Here is an 18,161-nt window from a genome sequence, read left to right as displayed (position 1 = left end):
AACCGAGTAATTTGACACGTAGCGACGCATAACGCATGGAACATTTTAAATTCATTCATGTAACTTTTACTTTGTTATTCTTCATCATACGTAACTGTTAATTTATCTGTTGATATTCTTTTCGATCTTATCGATAGAATCCATTATATAACTTTTTTTTTTAACACGATGAAAATACTTGGTTATTGAATTTCCGGCGTTATTATCGAAAAGCGAAAGGAAATACAAAATGCACTGCTAGCATGCATTCCATATCCATACTTCCGAATATTTTACGGGAATACATTTGCTCGTATAACGTAATACATTTCTTTTTGATGCACTACTTATATGTAAACATGAACAATAAAGAATTTTCAATTTTTATAATCAATAATTTAATAGACGCATGAACTATTGCGTCATTTATGTGAATTCGTCTATTCGTAACACTGATATCGGTGAAAATTGTCGCCTTTTTTACTTCAAAAAAGCAAAATAAAATGAATAAGTACATTTGATATAAAATTAGGTATAACATACGCTAAATGAATAAACGTTTTTCACTTCAGGGCATAGCAAGTAATCATTTGATCATTTAAGATTATTTGTACAAAATTTTTTGGATATCATTTGCAATCCGATACTTTCTCAACGTTCTAACGATTATTATTCTGCTAACCATATCAAAAGCTACAGTAAATGTTACCAAACTTAAATTTGTTATGTTCAAGATGGGTATTGGTTCTTTAAATTTCAATCTAATGAGTAGGCATTCTTCTAAACCAAAATCTTGCTCTAAAATCATCACTGCATGTTAAGAATGCTGGAGCGGTTGGAGAATGGACAATCAGTCTTACTGGACCATTATGTCCTAATGATAGTAATTGTTTTCTAGATGCATTTCGAGAATTCCATGCACATAATGATGTTGTTGCTTCATCAGGAAACATTACATAGTCTTCAGTGTGATTAAAAATTGCTTGAGCTTTATGTTCTTGTTTGCCTATTAAAAACCATCAATTAATCACAATACATATAGAATATAATTTTACACAATAAATAAGGAATTAATTTAACTTTTTTGTATATATTTTGGACACACTTAATGCTTTAGTATTTTACCTGTAGTTCCAGCACCTGTATATGCTATTAGACATCTGCTGGTAGATAGTTCCCACAATTTTATCAAAGAATCTTTTCCTGATGACAGTAAATACTGAAATTCAGAATTATAAGATTATGTATTAATGTACAAATTTATTACATAATAAGTATACATTTTTAATACGAACCTTCCCATTTCTTGTGAAAGTCACTGAACATACTTCATAGCCATCGTGTGCTTTTACAAAAGTATTTATACATCGGTTTGATACACCATCCCATAATTTGATACTTCCATCTTTACCAGCTGATGCATAAGTTTTTGCATCGGGAGAATACTTAATACTAGTTATTCCAGCAGTATGTTGATGACTTGGTATGCTACAAACAAAGCACTGTGCTGTATTAACATCGTATAACCTGACTATTGGATGATTAGTTCCAACAACTAAAAAATCGCCAGTAGGATGAAAAGATAAACATCGTATCTGATCTGCATCTGTAATAGTTCTGAATGCCTTTTTAACACTGGCTTTGCTGAAATCAAACAGCTTAATAGAAAAGTCTCTGCTCCCAGATACAAGAATAGGTTCTCTTGGGTGAAATTCCAGACATGTCACTTCTTCTAAATGATCATACAATGTCCTTATAACTGGATGACCACCTGTTTGATCACCAGGTGCCATTTCATCCGGTGCAGATTTAGCTAACATTCTATCCACATCTAAAATTTTAATAGATGCATCGACTGATCCAGTTGCTATCAACTGACCATCTGCAGAAAATGCTCCAGCTCTGCAATTTCCTTTGTGGGAAGTTACGTAGGCAGTCTCATATTGTGCAGGTTCTGGTGCTTGAGTTTGAGCTTCTGTTTCAAATTCTAAATCTAGACCAGGTCCCAAAGTATTATCAAAAGTTGATGTGAAAGAAGATATGTTATTCGTGTCCTTTTTAGAACGATCAGGTTCATGGGCTAGACCAATCAACATTAAATGAAGTAAACGATCGGATGGAGGGCATGGAGGCTCTGCTTGAATTATATTTGACAGCTGTACCGCCAATGTCTGGTGTCCATCATAGAATAATTGGCTAAAATATTTATTATACATTAATAATAAATTTCAATTTATTTAAAGAGGATTATATTGAAATACTTGCAAATCGCAAATAAGTTTAATAAAGTAATTTTCGTAATTTAAGAAAACTATTACTTTCACTACTTCAAATGACTAAAAAATAATTTATATATGTGCAAAAGCAGAAATACGTAACCTGATCATAAGCCTGTAGAGGAGTTCTCTGCTTTTTATAATATTTTTCGGGTCCACTTCTGGTTCTTTCATAGTGTACAAATCTAGTATTTCACGCTAGGTTAAAGGCAGTCACTTCCTTCCGGTACGATGCACTAAATCGTACTAAAAACGCCCATCAATCGATGCCGTTGCTTTTCGAGGTTATAATTCTTTCTCATAACTGATCCAATAAGTAAAATTACCCCTGAATGTCTACATAGTCAGTTTAATAGTCAAAGGATTATTATATCAATCAAAGGAAGATTTTTATTAATCGAATTATTCTTTTACAAATAAAAGATCAACAGAAAGTCGCGTGTAGAATTTGTCAGAATGGCCGATATACACGAATGTTCCAAGTTAAAAGTGAGCTTTCCTAGAAAGAGAAATAATCCTACAGTGAAACGTAAAAAATTATTGTCTTCTGACTATATTATTAAGAAGAGACAACCTGTTGATACAAAGAAGAAACGAAGAAATAACGATATATATATTACTAATAACACAAACTTTAAGGTAATTTTTAGCATGAACGTATAACCTTTACTTTTAACACTGTTGATTGTTAATTGTTAATAAGTACGAGAATAAAGTCTCATTCCTACAGATTTTATCACAAAATTTCTTATTACGTTATTTACTGACCAAAACATATAAATATGCAATTATAGAATTTATTCAATTTATTGAATTTATACATCTGGAGTTTTATATTAAATACAAGTTCGTATAGTTCCTTATACAGTTATGTAAATCATCAGTGAAATAATAATTGTAAGACAATCATTTTCTTTAATTTTAATTGTTTTTTTTTATTTTCATAATATAAGGCTCAATTAAAAAAATGTGAAAAACACTTAAATAATGGTACCTCCGAAGTAATTATTCATGGTCTTGGTGCTGCTGTACAAAGAGCATGTAGCTTGGCTCTACAATTAAAGAAGAATCATTATGATAGCATAGAATTAGAAGTCAAGACTTCTACGATATCTATGATTGGTATATAAATATTACATATAAAAGATACAAACTATATTTATAATATTAAACATTATATTAAAATAATTTTTTATTTATTCCAGATGATTTTGAACCTGTCAATGATAGCGCAGATTATGAAATAATTAATCGAAAAAACTCAGCAGTACATATTCGAGTGTTTCGAAAATTTTCACTACGTACTCTTAAATATCAAAAATAAAATATAACTTTCTAAAAAATACTCAAGATTTTTTAGTAAAAACAATTTACAATAAGTAACAAAGGACAATTGATAATATAATAAATGAAAATATAAAATCAAATTAATAATTTGTGTTAGATAAATTTAATTGCTTTAAAATGATATTTACTTTAAATGAATTGGAACATTGGTTGGGACTGACTATTTTTGAAATGTGGATAAATTTAGTTTCATTAACAATTTTCTCAGTGTTACTAGCTCTTAGATTGGACGAAAATTATTTCCTGGGCAATACAGGATGGTGGATAGTATTCTCACCACTTTTTGTTGCTGATGGTCTGAATGCTTATTTTTGTGCAATTATTTTCATAAGAATGCATATGGAAGGAATGGTGAAAGCTGCTGTTTTAAGAGGATTATGGAGTCTCATATTGTTGATCCTAATATTTGTTTTTAAATATCTCCTGTGCAGAAAGCTATCAGGACAAAGTCCTTTAGAATATTCAGAAGTTTTGAGCCCCCTATTTATTCTTTTGCAATTAATTGCAGTTAGAGCATGTCAACTTCATTAACTCCTATAGCGTATTGTTACATACATAAAGTCATAACATACTTTTCATCATAATCCATTACCATATGTATACAGACAGAAAATTTATTTATCATTTTACTATCTCTAACAATTTATTATTAAAGTAAATAAACTTATAATGTATAATAAAATATCTAAGAAATAAATTCAGTTGTGGAAAATACAATGTAAATGTAATATTCTAATAAAGAATTGTTTAATGCTTAATACTATTTCTTAATTTAATCATTAACTTTATATTACTAAGTTTTTTTATACTACTAGAAAAATTTAAGCTAAAATTCTTTCATAATAGTTATTAATACCTTTGGTAAATTTGTTTCAAATCAATACTTCTAAACCTTAATGAATTGTCTGCATCAGATATTATAATATTTCAATGTATGTATTTATATGTATACAAAATAATAAATTTACGATGTACCCGTTTGTCACGGGTTTGTTAATGTATTTCATAAGCATTTTATAATAGAAATAATCGGAAAGATTCGTTTAATCAAGTGTAGGACATTTGAATCTAAATACATATACAGTTATCTTGCATCATTGTCCACTATGTACGATAGTATAGACTCTCACTATGGATAATTTGTAATATTAGATTGAAATAAATTTTCATTAACGATGTATCGTTATATTAAATATGTGTGATATAGGAATATGTATATAAAAATCAAAAATTGATATCATAATTACAATTATTAATAATAAACAATTGTGAAAGTTCTAAGATATCCTAAAAGCAAGGATCAAATGTTTATTTTATAGAATTTCCGATCAACTCAAGTCAAAGAAGTTTTTAAGAAGAAAAAGGACGATTTTTCATTTTAGGACAATTTATAATCGAAAAATGCAAAGTTTTTATGCTATATGCATGATTGCAACAAGAGATAATAATAAATAATAAAACGGAATTAATTTGATAAATTTAGTAATGTTCTATTTATATTCTAAAGAACAATGGACAAGCGTAAAGCTCAGGATAGTCTGAATTCTCCCTCCAATCATCCTTTGTGCAAAATCAATATTTCTAGCAAGAGGGTGAGAGAAACGGATGGGACTGTAGGTATCCGCGAATTGGAGAAGGGGTGCTAATCGGACTACACTATAAGCAAAGCCTGTTGCTGCAGTCACATTTCAAAATCCGTTGTTGCGATAAGTTGCTCGTTCGAATAAAAAAAAATTCGATTGTGTGTTAACAGGATTTAAGTATCAGAAAAAAGTTAGTGATGTGCTGTGAATTTCAATCCAAAGATTATGGATAAGCTGACTAATTGGACCCGTGGTCAGTTGTTTTTTATATTTTGGTATTTTTTCCCTTTGTTTTTTTATTACTGTTATTAATTGTTTCACATTATAATAAAAAATACATATATGTGAAAGTAATTCTCCATAACAGATGTAATTAAACATTGGGACATAATAAGAAAAAAAAGGATCAATTTTATAATTATCTTTTACCCCTCAACTTATATCTTATAATTATTTAATCATTTCTACTTTACCTATAGGTATAAATATATCATTATCAACACCAATACCTGGGCAAAATTGTGTCTCAAACTTGTCAACACCTTCAATTTTAGACAAATTACTAATCATTACTCCATCAATCACATCAATACATCAAGAGCTAAAATGGATTTTTCTTTTACATACATATGGTTTTGCCTGCCTCTTCTTTGTACTTGCATTTTACACATTTTTATCTATTCTACACTTAAGGTATGAAATTATATCTTATTCCAGATATATAGAACTACAAAAGTATGGAAAAATATTGTATTTTTTTTTTAGGTCTCTTATATCAAGCCGGCCTTTTATGTCTACAATTAATATGTTTTTATGTATACTTGGAGTATCAAGAGCAGCATGCCTCTTCATAGATCCATATAATTTTAAAAATATTATGCCCAAAATTATTGGTTCCATTATTTGGGATGTTGGATTTCCATGTGTAACATCTGCCTTTAGTCTCATACAACTAGCTTTTCTGCAATTAACTCAGGTAATTTTAGTGTTCTAGAAAAAAATGAACGTTAAACAAAACTGATTTAATATATAGTAAAATATATTTCCAGCTTAAATTTGGACCAGAGAAGATTCAAAAAGAATCTTGCCTCAGTTTAATCATAACAGGACACTTTTTTTTTGTAATTGCTAGTGACGTTGCTCTTACCTCCCATAATTGTTATATAGTAAAGTATGTGGTCCAAACAGTGTTCCTTATCTGGAGTATTTTATTATACTTAACATTTCTACATGCAGGATATAAGATAATTCATTTACTGCAATCTGTGCCAAGTAGTATGTTAATGAGAGACAATTCTAATACACATCAAAAAGGTTTGTTTCTATAAGCTAACTTCAGTTTATTTAAAATTATGGTAAAAAATAAGACTTTATATAATTAACTAATAAGTACTAATAATATGGGTAATATATCTATTGTAATATATATATTATAATAGATATTATATTATATTATAAGATGTAATGTTATTATTAGATACTCGAGAAGGTTCGTGTAGTTTTTTCGGTTACCAATGAATTGATATCAAATTTTGGTCAATAATTTGTATAATATAATGCATAAAGTTAGTATCAGCGAAAAGTTTTGATCTATGTAGTTGGTATACAATTCAAAAAAGTTCATCCGACATTCGGAAACAAGAAAGATGTACACGATAACGCATGACCTCGTTCTTCTTTCAACTCACTAAAAAATAAGGAATAGATAGAAGTTTCTACCGCATCCTTCTTACAAGCCAGATCTATCTCCTCTATCACCTACTTTGATTAATGTTAAATTTGCAAACAGTAATTTTAAAGATGATCCTGTGGTCAAATCAGTAATTAGTTCATTTTTTGCAAATAAAAATCGAAGCTTTTACAACGAAGAAATGCACAAAAATGATAAATAGTGATTATATTGTTAAATAAAATTATGTTACAAAAGACTCAGAATATTTGTATTTTGCTCTAAGAATTCGCACGAACTTTTTTCAGTACCTAATATTGATAATATAGGTATTAAACAACTATTTAAATATTTCATATTAAGTGATGTTTTAGGTATTATGCAATTGGCAATGTTAGCTCCTTATAATAACTTGGCATCATCTGTTGCCACTGCCTTAGTACCTACTTTGCTCAATCCCAAAATTAAAGATGCTGAAATAACAGAACCTGCAACCTTTACAAATGATTTGGACAAAAATCCTAAAGGTAAAAGAAAGATGAAAAAGTATAAGTATAGAAGCAATATATTTTTAAACTTCTTTTATTTTAATATTATAGATCAACCTATGAAAATATCAGAAAAAGAGGAACAGGTTCAAAAAGAATGTGACAAATCCCCTTGTAAAAGAATGTCATCCCAAGATGACAAAACAATTACCAAGTCGACTGTACCAGAAGTATATGTTAGACCCCCAACACCTACGCCATCAGCAACAAATTTACCTATAATAACAGTATCTAGTCCAAGCCGTAGAAGTTCAGTAGCTAGTAGACGAAACAGTGATGCATCAAGATCCTCTCGTAGAAATTCAGAGTGTAGTGTTAGATTTATAAATGAAGAGGATGGTTTCACATCGGAATGTCGACGCAATTCTGACTTTAGTCCTAAACATTCACCTGAGATTGATAGAAGGCGGTCTCCGGACAAGATGTCTCGAAGATATTCTGAAAATGTGACACCTTTAGGAAATATTAGAGATTTAAGACGATGTTCTGATTTTTCACATGAAAAGAATAGAAGTTCTCAATTTGCTGCTAAATTAAAAAGGAATAGCGATTTTGGGAATAGAACACCTAGGCGAATGTTACCTCCAACCGATCTTCATAAATTGCCAAAAGTTGTGGACCTAAGTCCTACAGGTAGATAAAACCTAACAATAACACACATATACACATTGGTTATCAATTCTATAAATAAACTTTTATTTCAATTATATTTCAATTATATTTTAGGTTCAAGACGTAATTCTGATGTTAGTGGTTTTACTCCCAGAACTGAGATACGTAGAAATTCAGATATTTCCTTTCGACGTAATTCGGAACTTGTTCAAGTCAAACCACTGGATTTGAATCGCCGAAGTAGTGATATTAGTATTAGAAGCTTGAGTAGAAGTCCAACTCACAGTCGTAGCATAGTTCCTGAAAAAATAGAGATACAAGAAAAATCCGAATCTGATTCGGATCAACCTGATTGTAGTGAAAAAGCAGCTCTAATGACAGAGAAAAGTAAAGGTAAAGATGATGATGAAAAATTACGAAAGAAAAATTTATCTTGGAAAAATGAAAAAGAGAAAGAAGATGTTGAAGATATAACGGTCGAAACTAATTTGCTTCCTGAAAATACTAAAGTCGACGGAAAAGTTGGGGTATTTTTATTTCACTTTAATCTTTGTCTCAAAAATTAACTTTTGTTATATCATTTTACAAGGTTGAATACTTTTTTTCAGAATAGCGATTTTACGCTTCATTCAATACTAAATCATATTGCGTATGTCAATAGGACTAAATCCGATACGCCTTTGCATATGTTGGAAGAAAATACAGCGGCAGTTAGGAGATCGCAAATTCGAAAAGTATTAAATGTAACATATGCAACTGCGGTTTTAGGAATCATTTTATGCATTACAGACGTAGCACGTATTTTTGGGCCATACGGTAATTTAATATGAAATACAAGATTACTAGCATAAATGTATTAAATGCTAAATAACAAATTTGATTTTTGAGAAAAGGAAAATTTTTGTAAAAGACAACAAATTTTTTGTTTAATATAGGTCTCTTAGCCGAGACTACAAAACATGGTACACAACTAATTGTCACACAATATCCCAGACCATGGCCCTGGTTTATATATCAAACTCTGTGCAGAGGTTTAGAACTAATCATGGGTTGGGCAATGGCGAGTATTACAAAACAACCATCAGTAAGCCCACGACATCAATATCTAGGCAGTTATCCTAATTATAACATACATGTGAAAAGAGGTAATAATCCTTATATATAAAGCAATATATTATTAAATTGCGAGTTATAGAATTGAAATGCCAAAATGAATATTTTTAAAACATTATATTTTATTTGAGTTTATATTCTAAATCTTATAGAAATATATTTACAGTTTTACAATTATTCAAAATTCAAATAAGGAAATCTTATTTGTTCATAATATTATAATGAAGAAGAAAAGAACAAATAATCACAAAAATATAATATAAATTTAAATGTAATTGATAGAAAAAGCAAAAAGAGATAAAAGACAGTTAAAATATTCCTTAAATGAATATAGCAATAGATCAGTATGTTGTTTCAAACATGAATGTGTGTTCTAATAACTTATATATAAAAGTATATATACTACATTTCTAAAGAGAAATTTTACACAGGAAATATTCTTCTAAAGAATATATCTGATTGAAAAATGTTTCTATTTTTCAGATTAGATTAGTTTTTAAATACATTATTTTGATAATGGTTTCAGTTCCTTTTATTTTAATCGGAAGCAAAATATTTTACAATTTAATGGAATAATGAATCTTTAGAAAAGAGCTACTGTTTCCTAAAAGAAATACCTGATATCTGTATATAAAAAGATATTGTATTAGTAGACAAATCACTCATAAATAAGAAGATTTTATTCTACATCTATTGCACCAATTGATAATTAATAGTAATAACAATTCAAGTTTAAAGTGCCCTATTATTGGATGTTTAACAAAAACTCTTTGTAACTGATATATAATCAATCTATCTGCAAATGCAAATCGTAACAGTGTTGTGATCCTACATGTGATATACAATCGTATCTAGAATAGGAGGCCATTTTACGCTTATGTAAGTGTCATATAACAATGTAACAAACTACTTATGAGATAAGAGACTGGTAAATTTTGTTACTTATTATTTAGTATTTTATTTTAAAGAAGTTCTTTGCAAGTTTTTGTAAAAATGTTAAGTTTTCTTGAATTAAATAATTTTCATAACCAAGGTTCTTGTAAGTAATAACAGGTATTACTTGTTAGTACAACTATACTATGAAATTATAACAATATTATATTAACATATTTTTATATTCTTAATAACATTAATTGTCATGAAATATTGAAATTATTAATCAAGAATATGTGACTCGATCATCTCAATGAAAACAATGTGTGTGTGTGTGTGTGTTTTGCGTGCGTGCGCGCGCGTGCGTAGAAGAAAAAGAGAATGGATAGAGAGAAAATAATTTATATATGGATTTTGATATGTGATATATTAGCTCAAAACTTTTGTGTTATATAATGCAATAATTATTCTTTCTATTTTGTTTATATTATTAAAATCTAGATTTGGGAAATCAAATATATTACAATTATTAGTAACACATTATTATAAAGTATGAAATATGAAGCAAAATAGATAATTATACTTACACAAGCATGAAAGGTCTCACTATTTGTTTAGAAAAATCATATTAGGTAAATGTTCAATGTGCCAAATCTTATGTTAATGACATTAAATGTTTATAAAGATTGATTCATATAAATTAGTCTTTTAAAATTATTGGTATAAATCGATATTTATATACTATTCAGTGTACGTACAATAATGAATAACATTTTAACTGTACTGATGAATGCTGTTCAAAATGATAGTACACAATAAACCGCTATTTTTATCGATCAATGTCAGATTATTAGAAAAGAACCTATTCCATCACACAAAGCTTAACGAGAACTTTGCATAATAATAAAAATAAAAAATGAAGAAATTTAACTAATTTATAAATCACTTCCCTTTACAATATTTTTTTAAACATTTTATGAAATATAGCAAATATTATGCATAATTATTTAAAATTATAAGTTATAAAATTATGTTCAATACAAAATTCGGATGATGTATAAAAGCGAAAGATTAGATTAGAATTACAGTTGGGAAGAAACTTATCATTAATATTATATTGTTCTTATCCTATTTTATCTTATCTTATAATATTGTATTATATTGTTATTATCACAGAGCTGATCCTGAATTTTGTAGGTTCTTACTAATGTTAGTTAAGCTCACCACTTAGCCGCATGGTGCAGCACTAGTCTGGGAACAACTATCTACTTGTAAAATTTTGTACCATTGGTAAGTTAGGGAGGAAATCTACTTTCTGGAGCAGGTAAGACCCCTAATGTCGGGAGTTGAGGTTCATAAAGTGACGACCATAGAACACTGCAATCGATAAGTTAGGATTTTGTATTTAGTGCCATCCTTCGGTGAAAGCATTGAAAGTAAAGAACATGTACTAAGAATGGGATATATTCGTCTATGATAAAGAATATGATCTAAACCACTAAGCTTACTTAGTGACTAAGCAAAGAATATTAATTATGAAGCAATATTAAATATGTATTACTATTTCAAACAAAAGAATTTAACAAAATTACAATTTCCAAATTAAATATTTACCAGGCTTGTAAGAAGTAAGTACAAAAACCACTGTATGATGACTTTACACCTCTGGATCAGTGTAGATTTGTAAAGAAAGTTCGTGTAAAATTGACCTCAAGCATCATTTTCGATAAAATTTATTTTGATTGCAACGCACCTTACTCATCATGAATACATAGACCCACGTCACATTTTCACACTCACAGCGCGATAGTTTTTCAAATTGCTCTTCGTTTCCTATTTTGAAGACACATTTTGAGGTTGAAGATTCTAAAAAATGATAAGGATACGGATCGGCATGTTAAAAGGAACATCTAGTAATGGTATATTTATATTAACGAAAATCAACAATTGATACCTGACACTGGCGTATCAAAAACGGAGATTACATATTCTGTCTGTATATTGTTAACACTGTTATGGAACGTTGTGAGAGCAAAGGAAGTGTGAAGCAAGACAAATAAAAATGATCATTTAGTTCAAACGGTGAGCGTATAAGTTAGTAGAGTAAGCTATTATAGTAGCGCGTCGTAATATAAAATGACGCATAATGCCTAAAAGGTTAATGTCGGAAGTTGTGTTTTACAAATCGGTTGTTACCATATCACCTTGATCTATTTGTTAGAATTTTGAATTTTGAATGATCTTGAACAATACTACTATATTATTACGAAATATGAGACGAAATATGAGAATAGACAAATTACCTTATGGACCTTCGTAGCCCAACGCGAATATCATACCAACTTAGGAACTTGATACTGATTTTAGCGTCTTTTACTCACAAACGGCGGCTATTTGATAAACGCCAGTCATGCGTAAATACATGTGTACCGATAGAGAGGCAATTGCGTGCTAGATGGAGTCACGATATGTATCGCGCAAATATTTCTCGGCTTAAGAGGTAAGACATACAAATAAAGAAATAGACGAGTGAACAAAGCTACAGCGGTTTTTACTAGTAAACTAAATAATTTCAAAATCATAAAATATTTTTAAAAGTTTCTTTTACAGATACATATATGTATTTTAACAAAGTAAGTTTATCGATCACATGTTTATAACTTGTGTTGCATCTCGCTGTTTACAGAAAAATCAAAAAGTTTAATAATTGAAGTGAGGCATATATCGAGAAAGAAGATTTCAGTAATTGTTACACGTGTTTTCATGTTGCATTATAGTGATTTTATTTTTATCCCAAATCGTAATAATGTTTGGGTATATAAATATGTAGTTTTACAAAATCAGGCAGATTCTTTTTATAAAAATATATTTGTTTATAATTTTGTCATAGAAGAAAATTTGGCAATCTTTCCCTAATTTCTTATATTGTTATCTTTCTCATTTAATTTAATCATGGTAGTTTACTTTCAGCTAGATGGACTACAAACCTACAAACAAGTAGCTATGGTTGTTATTAATATAAATAGAGGACATTTTAAATGTTTTTCTTTCATATTAATTCCATTACTACCATACGTACATATAGAATGATAAAAACAATAATAATAAATAATTATAACAAATATACAACAATAAATAAATAAACAAATATATATATATATGAATTTATTTACATAGATACTTATGCATATATATTTGGTAATATTAACAGAATTAGCCATGTGAGGCCATGAAAGAAGGACCAATCCCACTTTGAAAACTTCCACCATCTACAGATTCGCATCAGGCATAGGCAAAACAGGTTCGTTAATGTTAAATAGAAGAAGGTTGAACTTGTTGAACCTTTTTCTCTTCTGAATTTTCATATACATTTTTTTGTATTTACATGTCTCCATGAAGGACGAAGCTGACAACGGTTTAAATTACAGTATCAGAACTCTCTCCGACAGTTCAGTAAACACAATGGAAATATCATTGCGTCCACTGAGTCTTTGACTTCTTTGATTTCGTATGGTGAAGAGATCAAAGAATTTAGTATTAATCTCGGATAAAGCAGCATAAGGAGAGGCCTGTAGACGATCGAATAATGATGATAAAGAATTGTCATCCGATCCGTGCAATCTGAGAATGTGAGGTTGAATGAGAGCAGTTTATGAGTGTGTCAGTGGACTAAGAATGACCAGATCTTATCAAGCATAAAGAGCCTGGATAGAAACGAATTCCAGAAGATACACAAGTCACAGGTTTGTCACTATCACTAATCCACAATCTGTACAGCGCTTATACAGCAATCTTTATAGGTGTAATGGAGTTCAACAGGATACTTATTCACAAGAATGCAAAACAGTCTGAGAAAACTAGGTTGGTAACAGTAGAATATCCAGAGCAAAACAAGACACGTCCTATTACAGCAATTAGCAAGTAGCCTTACCACGTCATCTCGCAAGGTCAGCATTTGCCTGTTTAATCATTTCAACTCAGCTTAAAAACTAAGTCGCGGGATAGTTTTTCATATAAATCGTAAACTAAGACCGACCGCCGGTTATATGCTTAGGAAAAAGTTGTTCAAAATGTTGAGATTTACAAGATATTACATATTTAACATCAAAATTGGAAAGGGCGTTACGATCTTGAATAGTAGAAATTGTGAATCAACATTAACAATACAGTAACTATAAAACAATGCTATAATACTATGAATAATAAATTGATACAATATATAATTCTATATTCTAGAACTTAAAACGTAATAATTCAATAAACGATTCACTTAAAGTTATTCGTGTTCACGTTTTACAAAATTTAATTTACGTCAAGTAATATTAACGTTTCGATAGACTATGCATGTTGTGTTCAATAATAACGAAATATAGTGTTGCAGAACGCTTATCATTGTTATAATAATATAAAAATGCACAATGTGCCATCTCAGACGTGAATCTTTTATATATGTATATATATATATGTATGTATTTATTAATTACAGTCTCAAGGTCATGGAATGTCCAGTCAACTATTTAGTCAACTATTTTCTCGTCATTCCTGCAACATAATATGTTTTCTATATTACATTTCTCTTTCCTCTTTCTACTTATAATTTACCATTCTCAGATAATACGTACCACTGCTATCAATTTTTTAGCCAATATCTGTTAAAGTTTCTTAAATTCCTACATCTAGTCCTAGCAATTAACTTCTGATTGCTTTTGTTCTCACTTGTCAGGTACTCCGATACAATCCTGTAGATCCATATATTATACAGCAGCATCTTACAGGCCAATGCCACTACTTCCTGTGTTTTCCAGAATACTAGAGAAAATAATATACGACAGCCTAAAACCAACAATAGAAAAAGAAAACTTAATATCAAATTACCAATTTCGATCCAGAAACAAGCACTCCACGATTGAGCAAAAGCACAGGTTCGTCCATGAAATTTTACTAGCAATAGAAAAGAAACAATATTGTACAGCCCTCTTCATGGGCATCGAGAAAGCATTTGACAAAGTGAACCATTGTAGTAAAAATAAAGGATGTATATTCTGAAATTAAAGACAGGAGTACTGTTAGGAAGCGTCTTAGGACCAATATTATACACACTATATACGGCCAATATAGCAACAATTACCAACAGCAAAATACTGACTTTCACACTATTCCAGAAACAACTGTCACATTACTACAAGGGCATATCACAAAAATAGAAAAATGGCTACAAGATAAAGAAATAAAAGTAAACCCTAGTAAATGTAACCATATTACATTTACACTAAGAAAACGGAAACTACCAAATATCCAATTGAACGATACACACATGACACAAACAAGGCAAGTTAAATACCGAGTACTCCACTTAGACACACAACTTACATGGAAGCAACATACTAAATCAATTATAGACAAAATACGAATAAAAAGAAGACAGATGTACTGGCTAACTAGTCGAAACTCTAAACTTAGTATAGGAAATAAACTAAAAATATACAAAACGATCATAAAACGACTTTGGACGTACGGAATACTATTATGGGGGACAGCAGCAATGAGGCACATAAACAAACTACAGTCGTTACAATCGAAGATACTAAGAACAATAGTCAATGCCCCATGCTATGTCAGAAACGAGGATATACGTAATGACTTAAAGATACGTCAAAAAAGAAATCGGCAGGTACGCAGAAAAATACATCTCATAAAAACTGTCATAAAAAGAAGGCTAGAATGAAAACATCTCACTGATCTCACTAGGGGTAGCCATCCACATGTTATTTATCCAAATGTCCAGATGGACAAATTGTAAAGTATAAATAACAATAACAATAACAATAACAATAACAATAACAATAACAATAACAATAACAATAACAATAACAATAACAATAACAATAACAATAACAATAACAATAACAATAACAATAACAATAACAATAACAATAACAATAACAATAACAATAACAATAACAATAACAATAACAATAACAATAACAATAACAATAACAATAACAATAACAATAACAATAACAATAACACAAAATCTCCGGGAAAGTACGGGAAATTTGGTTTCTCTCATGTACGATGCCTTTCACTAGCTACCTTCTTTCGGGGGCAGGTAGCATCCTTGCCTACCCATTAATCTTTTCTCCTAGCCAATTGGCAACGATAACCGTTGCCCTCACTTTCCTAACGAAAATTGTCATTAACCAGTCCGCTTATCCGGTGCCCATGGACACTGTAAATCCAATCGCGGGGAGACGCGGTTTACGATTAAACGAATCGACACCACAAGCAGGGCGATCCCTCTATTTCTTGTGGGATAATAGGGGTGTTTGATTTTGAATATAACTTAATGATAAAAATGCTCGATTTAGATACTTGAAAAATAAATGAGAAGGCCGTTGTATAAATGCGTTAAACATAATAATTTCAACTTCTCGTAATTGGTAATTAATAAATTCGACAAAACGAACGCGGCTCGTTATTTTCTCGAGCATCGATGGTTTTTTAATATCCAACGATCTATTCAAGGAGAATAGAATTCGAAGATCACAAGGAAACATAAGAAGTTCGTTTTATTGCATTTTGGACGTTACTTGGCGCGTCAGTTGGAATGTCCCGTGTCGTACATTTGGTTAGGCGAAGATCAAATTACGTTCTTTCTGTGGTCTTAAAATTCTGCTATTCCGAAATTTGATCTTCGCTCGCTTGGTAATTGGTGTGTAAATAAGTAACGAATTCGTGTTTACCTTATCGACACTGTTATACTATATCGATCATATTACATGTTATGGTTTGCCTATACGTTATTTTCAGTCGTCTCGGTGTTTCTCGTGTGAAGCGCTTCGTTGTACAGTCTCAAAGTTCGGCTGGCGTTTTGCGGGCCCTGCAATAAACGGCTCGTCACTCTGCTCGCCTGTATTTCACATTTATTATCGGACTGCAACTGTTACGTAACGAGCGGGTGCGCATGCTCGAGCTCGTACTCGTGACGTACTTACCACGAAATATTGTACGTATAAACGATATCGGTGCACAGCTTGTTCCTGTTCTCTATTTTTAGGTATTGTTCGTGCTGCTTCTTTTCATGCCACTTTATACCCTTTTTTTTTTTTTTTTTTTTTCGTAGAGGAAATCCGCACGGACACCCGCCGCTACTAAGGGGAAGAGCGGCGTGGTAGTGTCGGACTCCAACCGACTAAAACCTCCACGTTGACCGTCCCTCTTGCGATCGAGGGGCGCCCGGGAACCGCTGAGGAGACACGCCGCCTCCCCCACCCCGCGCACTACATTCTGTCCGTAAATGGCGCGGCGCGCTGCTATGTCGCGTCGCGTCCTCTCCCAGGGGCCGTCCGGATCCCCAACCGGATTGCTTGGTGGCTCCAGGGTGCTGGAGGTCCAGCACTTAATTTCAGTCCCCTTCGGAGGTCGCGACGGCCCTCGTGCGCCTCGTGTAGGCGCGTCCACGAGCACCGCCGCGCCCTCGTCGGCCGATCCTCTCGGGATGGGAAACCCGTTCCCTCACCTGCTCCGCCGCCTCCTTCCGCAGCAGAACTAGTTCGCAGAAGGAGGCTACGGCTTTCCTGCCCCTCTCGCTCGTCAACAACGCTTCAAAAATCGCCAGCGGCGAGAGGTCGCATCCTATTTCCCCGGTGAGGGAGTGTCGCGGCGCTGCCCACGCCGGGCAATGTTCCAGCATGTGCTGCGCCGAATTCACACTTGCGTCGCAGTGGTGGCAACGCGCGGTCGCCTCTTTCCCGATTCGGCGCAGATACTCCCCGAAGCACCCGTGTCCCGTGAGCACCTGCGTCATCCTGTAGGTCAGGAGAGGTGCGCTTCCGTCCAACCAAACGTCCCAGTTTGGAAGGACGGCCCCGAGGACCCTTAGCCCCGGCGCGCCCGTTCTTGTGTCGAGGTCGGCGCGCCATCGAGCAGCTCTCGCCGAGCCCGCGCCTCCGCGTCCGCGTCCACCGCGCCGACTCCGCCCAGCAGACCCCGAGTGGGGAGATAAATCTCGCGACACCTCAGGACCTGCAGTTCGAACGGGGGAAGCTCGGCGAGCACCGCCGCCGAAATGGTGCGAAAGCCCCTAGCTATTCTGATGGCCACCGCCCTGTGCAGCCTCCTCATCGCTCGTAGACCGCGACTGTTGGCCACCAGGTCCCCT

The 18,161-nt window shown here is 32.3% G+C and overlaps 4 protein-coding genes and 3 long non-coding RNA genes across 8 annotated transcripts; 4 read left to right on the top strand and 3 right to left on the bottom strand.

Moving 5' to 3' along the window:
• Positions 1 to 437: 437 nt before the first annotated feature.
• Positions 438 to 2,491, bottom strand: Cstf50 (cleavage stimulation factor subunit 1 Cst50). The gene is made up of 4 exons (XM_072021325.1): positions 2,359 to 2,491; positions 1,275 to 2,175; positions 1,105 to 1,198; positions 438 to 985 (listed from the first exon to the last, which is right to left on the bottom strand). The coding sequence occupies exons 1-4, from the start codon at positions 2,427 to 2,429 to the stop codon at positions 741 to 743; spliced, it is 1,311 nt and encodes a 436-aa protein (XP_071877426.1). The 5' UTR covers positions 2,430 to 2,491; the 3' UTR covers positions 438 to 740.
• A 220-nt stretch (positions 2,492 to 2,711) lies between these two features.
• On the top strand, positions 2,712 to 3,598 carry Rpp20 (ribonuclease P protein subunit p20). Its single transcript, XM_072021357.1, has 3 exons — positions 2,712 to 2,894; positions 3,209 to 3,377; positions 3,461 to 3,598. The coding sequence occupies exons 1-3, from the start codon at positions 2,712 to 2,714 to the stop codon at positions 3,577 to 3,579; spliced, it is 471 nt and encodes a 156-aa protein (XP_071877458.1). The 3' UTR covers positions 3,580 to 3,598.
• Positions 3,599 to 3,624: 26 nt separating this feature from the next.
• On the top strand, positions 3,625 to 4,360 carry LOC139996829 (transmembrane protein 203). The gene has a single exon (XM_072021358.1). It carries the CDS (start codon positions 3,720 to 3,722, stop codon positions 4,131 to 4,133), a length of 414 nt encoding a protein of 137 aa, XP_071877459.1. The 5' UTR covers positions 3,625 to 3,719; the 3' UTR covers positions 4,134 to 4,360.
• A 737-nt stretch (positions 4,361 to 5,097) lies between these two features.
• Positions 5,098 to 10,836, top strand: LOC139996806 (uncharacterized). Of its 2 annotated transcripts, XM_072021314.1 has the most exons (9): positions 5,098 to 5,438; positions 5,665 to 5,878; positions 5,951 to 6,161; positions 6,235 to 6,499; positions 7,229 to 7,381; positions 7,454 to 8,035; positions 8,129 to 8,541; positions 8,623 to 8,830; positions 8,950 to 10,836. In XM_072021314.1, exons 1-9 carry the CDS (start codon positions 5,411 to 5,413, stop codon positions 9,177 to 9,179), a joined length of 2,304 nt encoding a protein of 767 aa, XP_071877415.1. In that variant the 5' UTR covers positions 5,098 to 5,410; the 3' UTR covers positions 9,180 to 10,836. The 2 variants fall into 2 exon arrangements, with proteins under 2 accessions (XP_071877415.1, XP_071877413.1); XM_072021312.1 differs by having other exon boundaries at positions 7,229 to 8,035.
• Positions 10,837 to 13,332: 2,496 nt separating this feature from the next.
• Positions 13,333 to 16,759, top strand: LOC139996839 (uncharacterized). The gene is made up of 3 exons (XR_011802395.1): positions 13,333 to 13,947; positions 14,724 to 14,922; positions 15,163 to 16,759. It is a non-coding gene; the product is annotated as an uncharacterized lncRNA (long non-coding RNA).
• Positions 14,371 to 14,672, bottom strand: LOC139996849 (uncharacterized). Its single transcript, XR_011802406.1, has 2 exons — positions 14,623 to 14,672; positions 14,371 to 14,542 (listed from the first exon to the last, which is right to left on the bottom strand). It is a non-coding gene; the product is annotated as an uncharacterized lncRNA (long non-coding RNA).
• LOC139996847 (uncharacterized) lies at positions 14,761 to 17,069 on the bottom strand. Its single transcript, XR_011802404.1, has 3 exons — positions 16,996 to 17,069; positions 16,744 to 16,880; positions 14,761 to 14,833 (listed from the first exon to the last, which is right to left on the bottom strand). It is a non-coding gene; the product is annotated as an uncharacterized lncRNA (long non-coding RNA).
• Positions 17,070 to 18,161: the final 1,092 nt, after the last annotated feature.

The sequence above is a fragment of the Bombus fervidus genome, chromosome 19 (genome assembly GCF_041682495.2).
Source record: "Bombus fervidus isolate BK054 chromosome 19, iyBomFerv1, whole genome shotgun sequence".
NCBI classification, from domain to species: domain Eukaryota; kingdom Metazoa; phylum Arthropoda; class Insecta; order Hymenoptera; family Apidae; genus Bombus; species Bombus fervidus.
The sequence above is the reverse complement of the archived record's forward strand: the minus strand, read 5'-3'. Positions and strand labels throughout refer to the sequence as shown.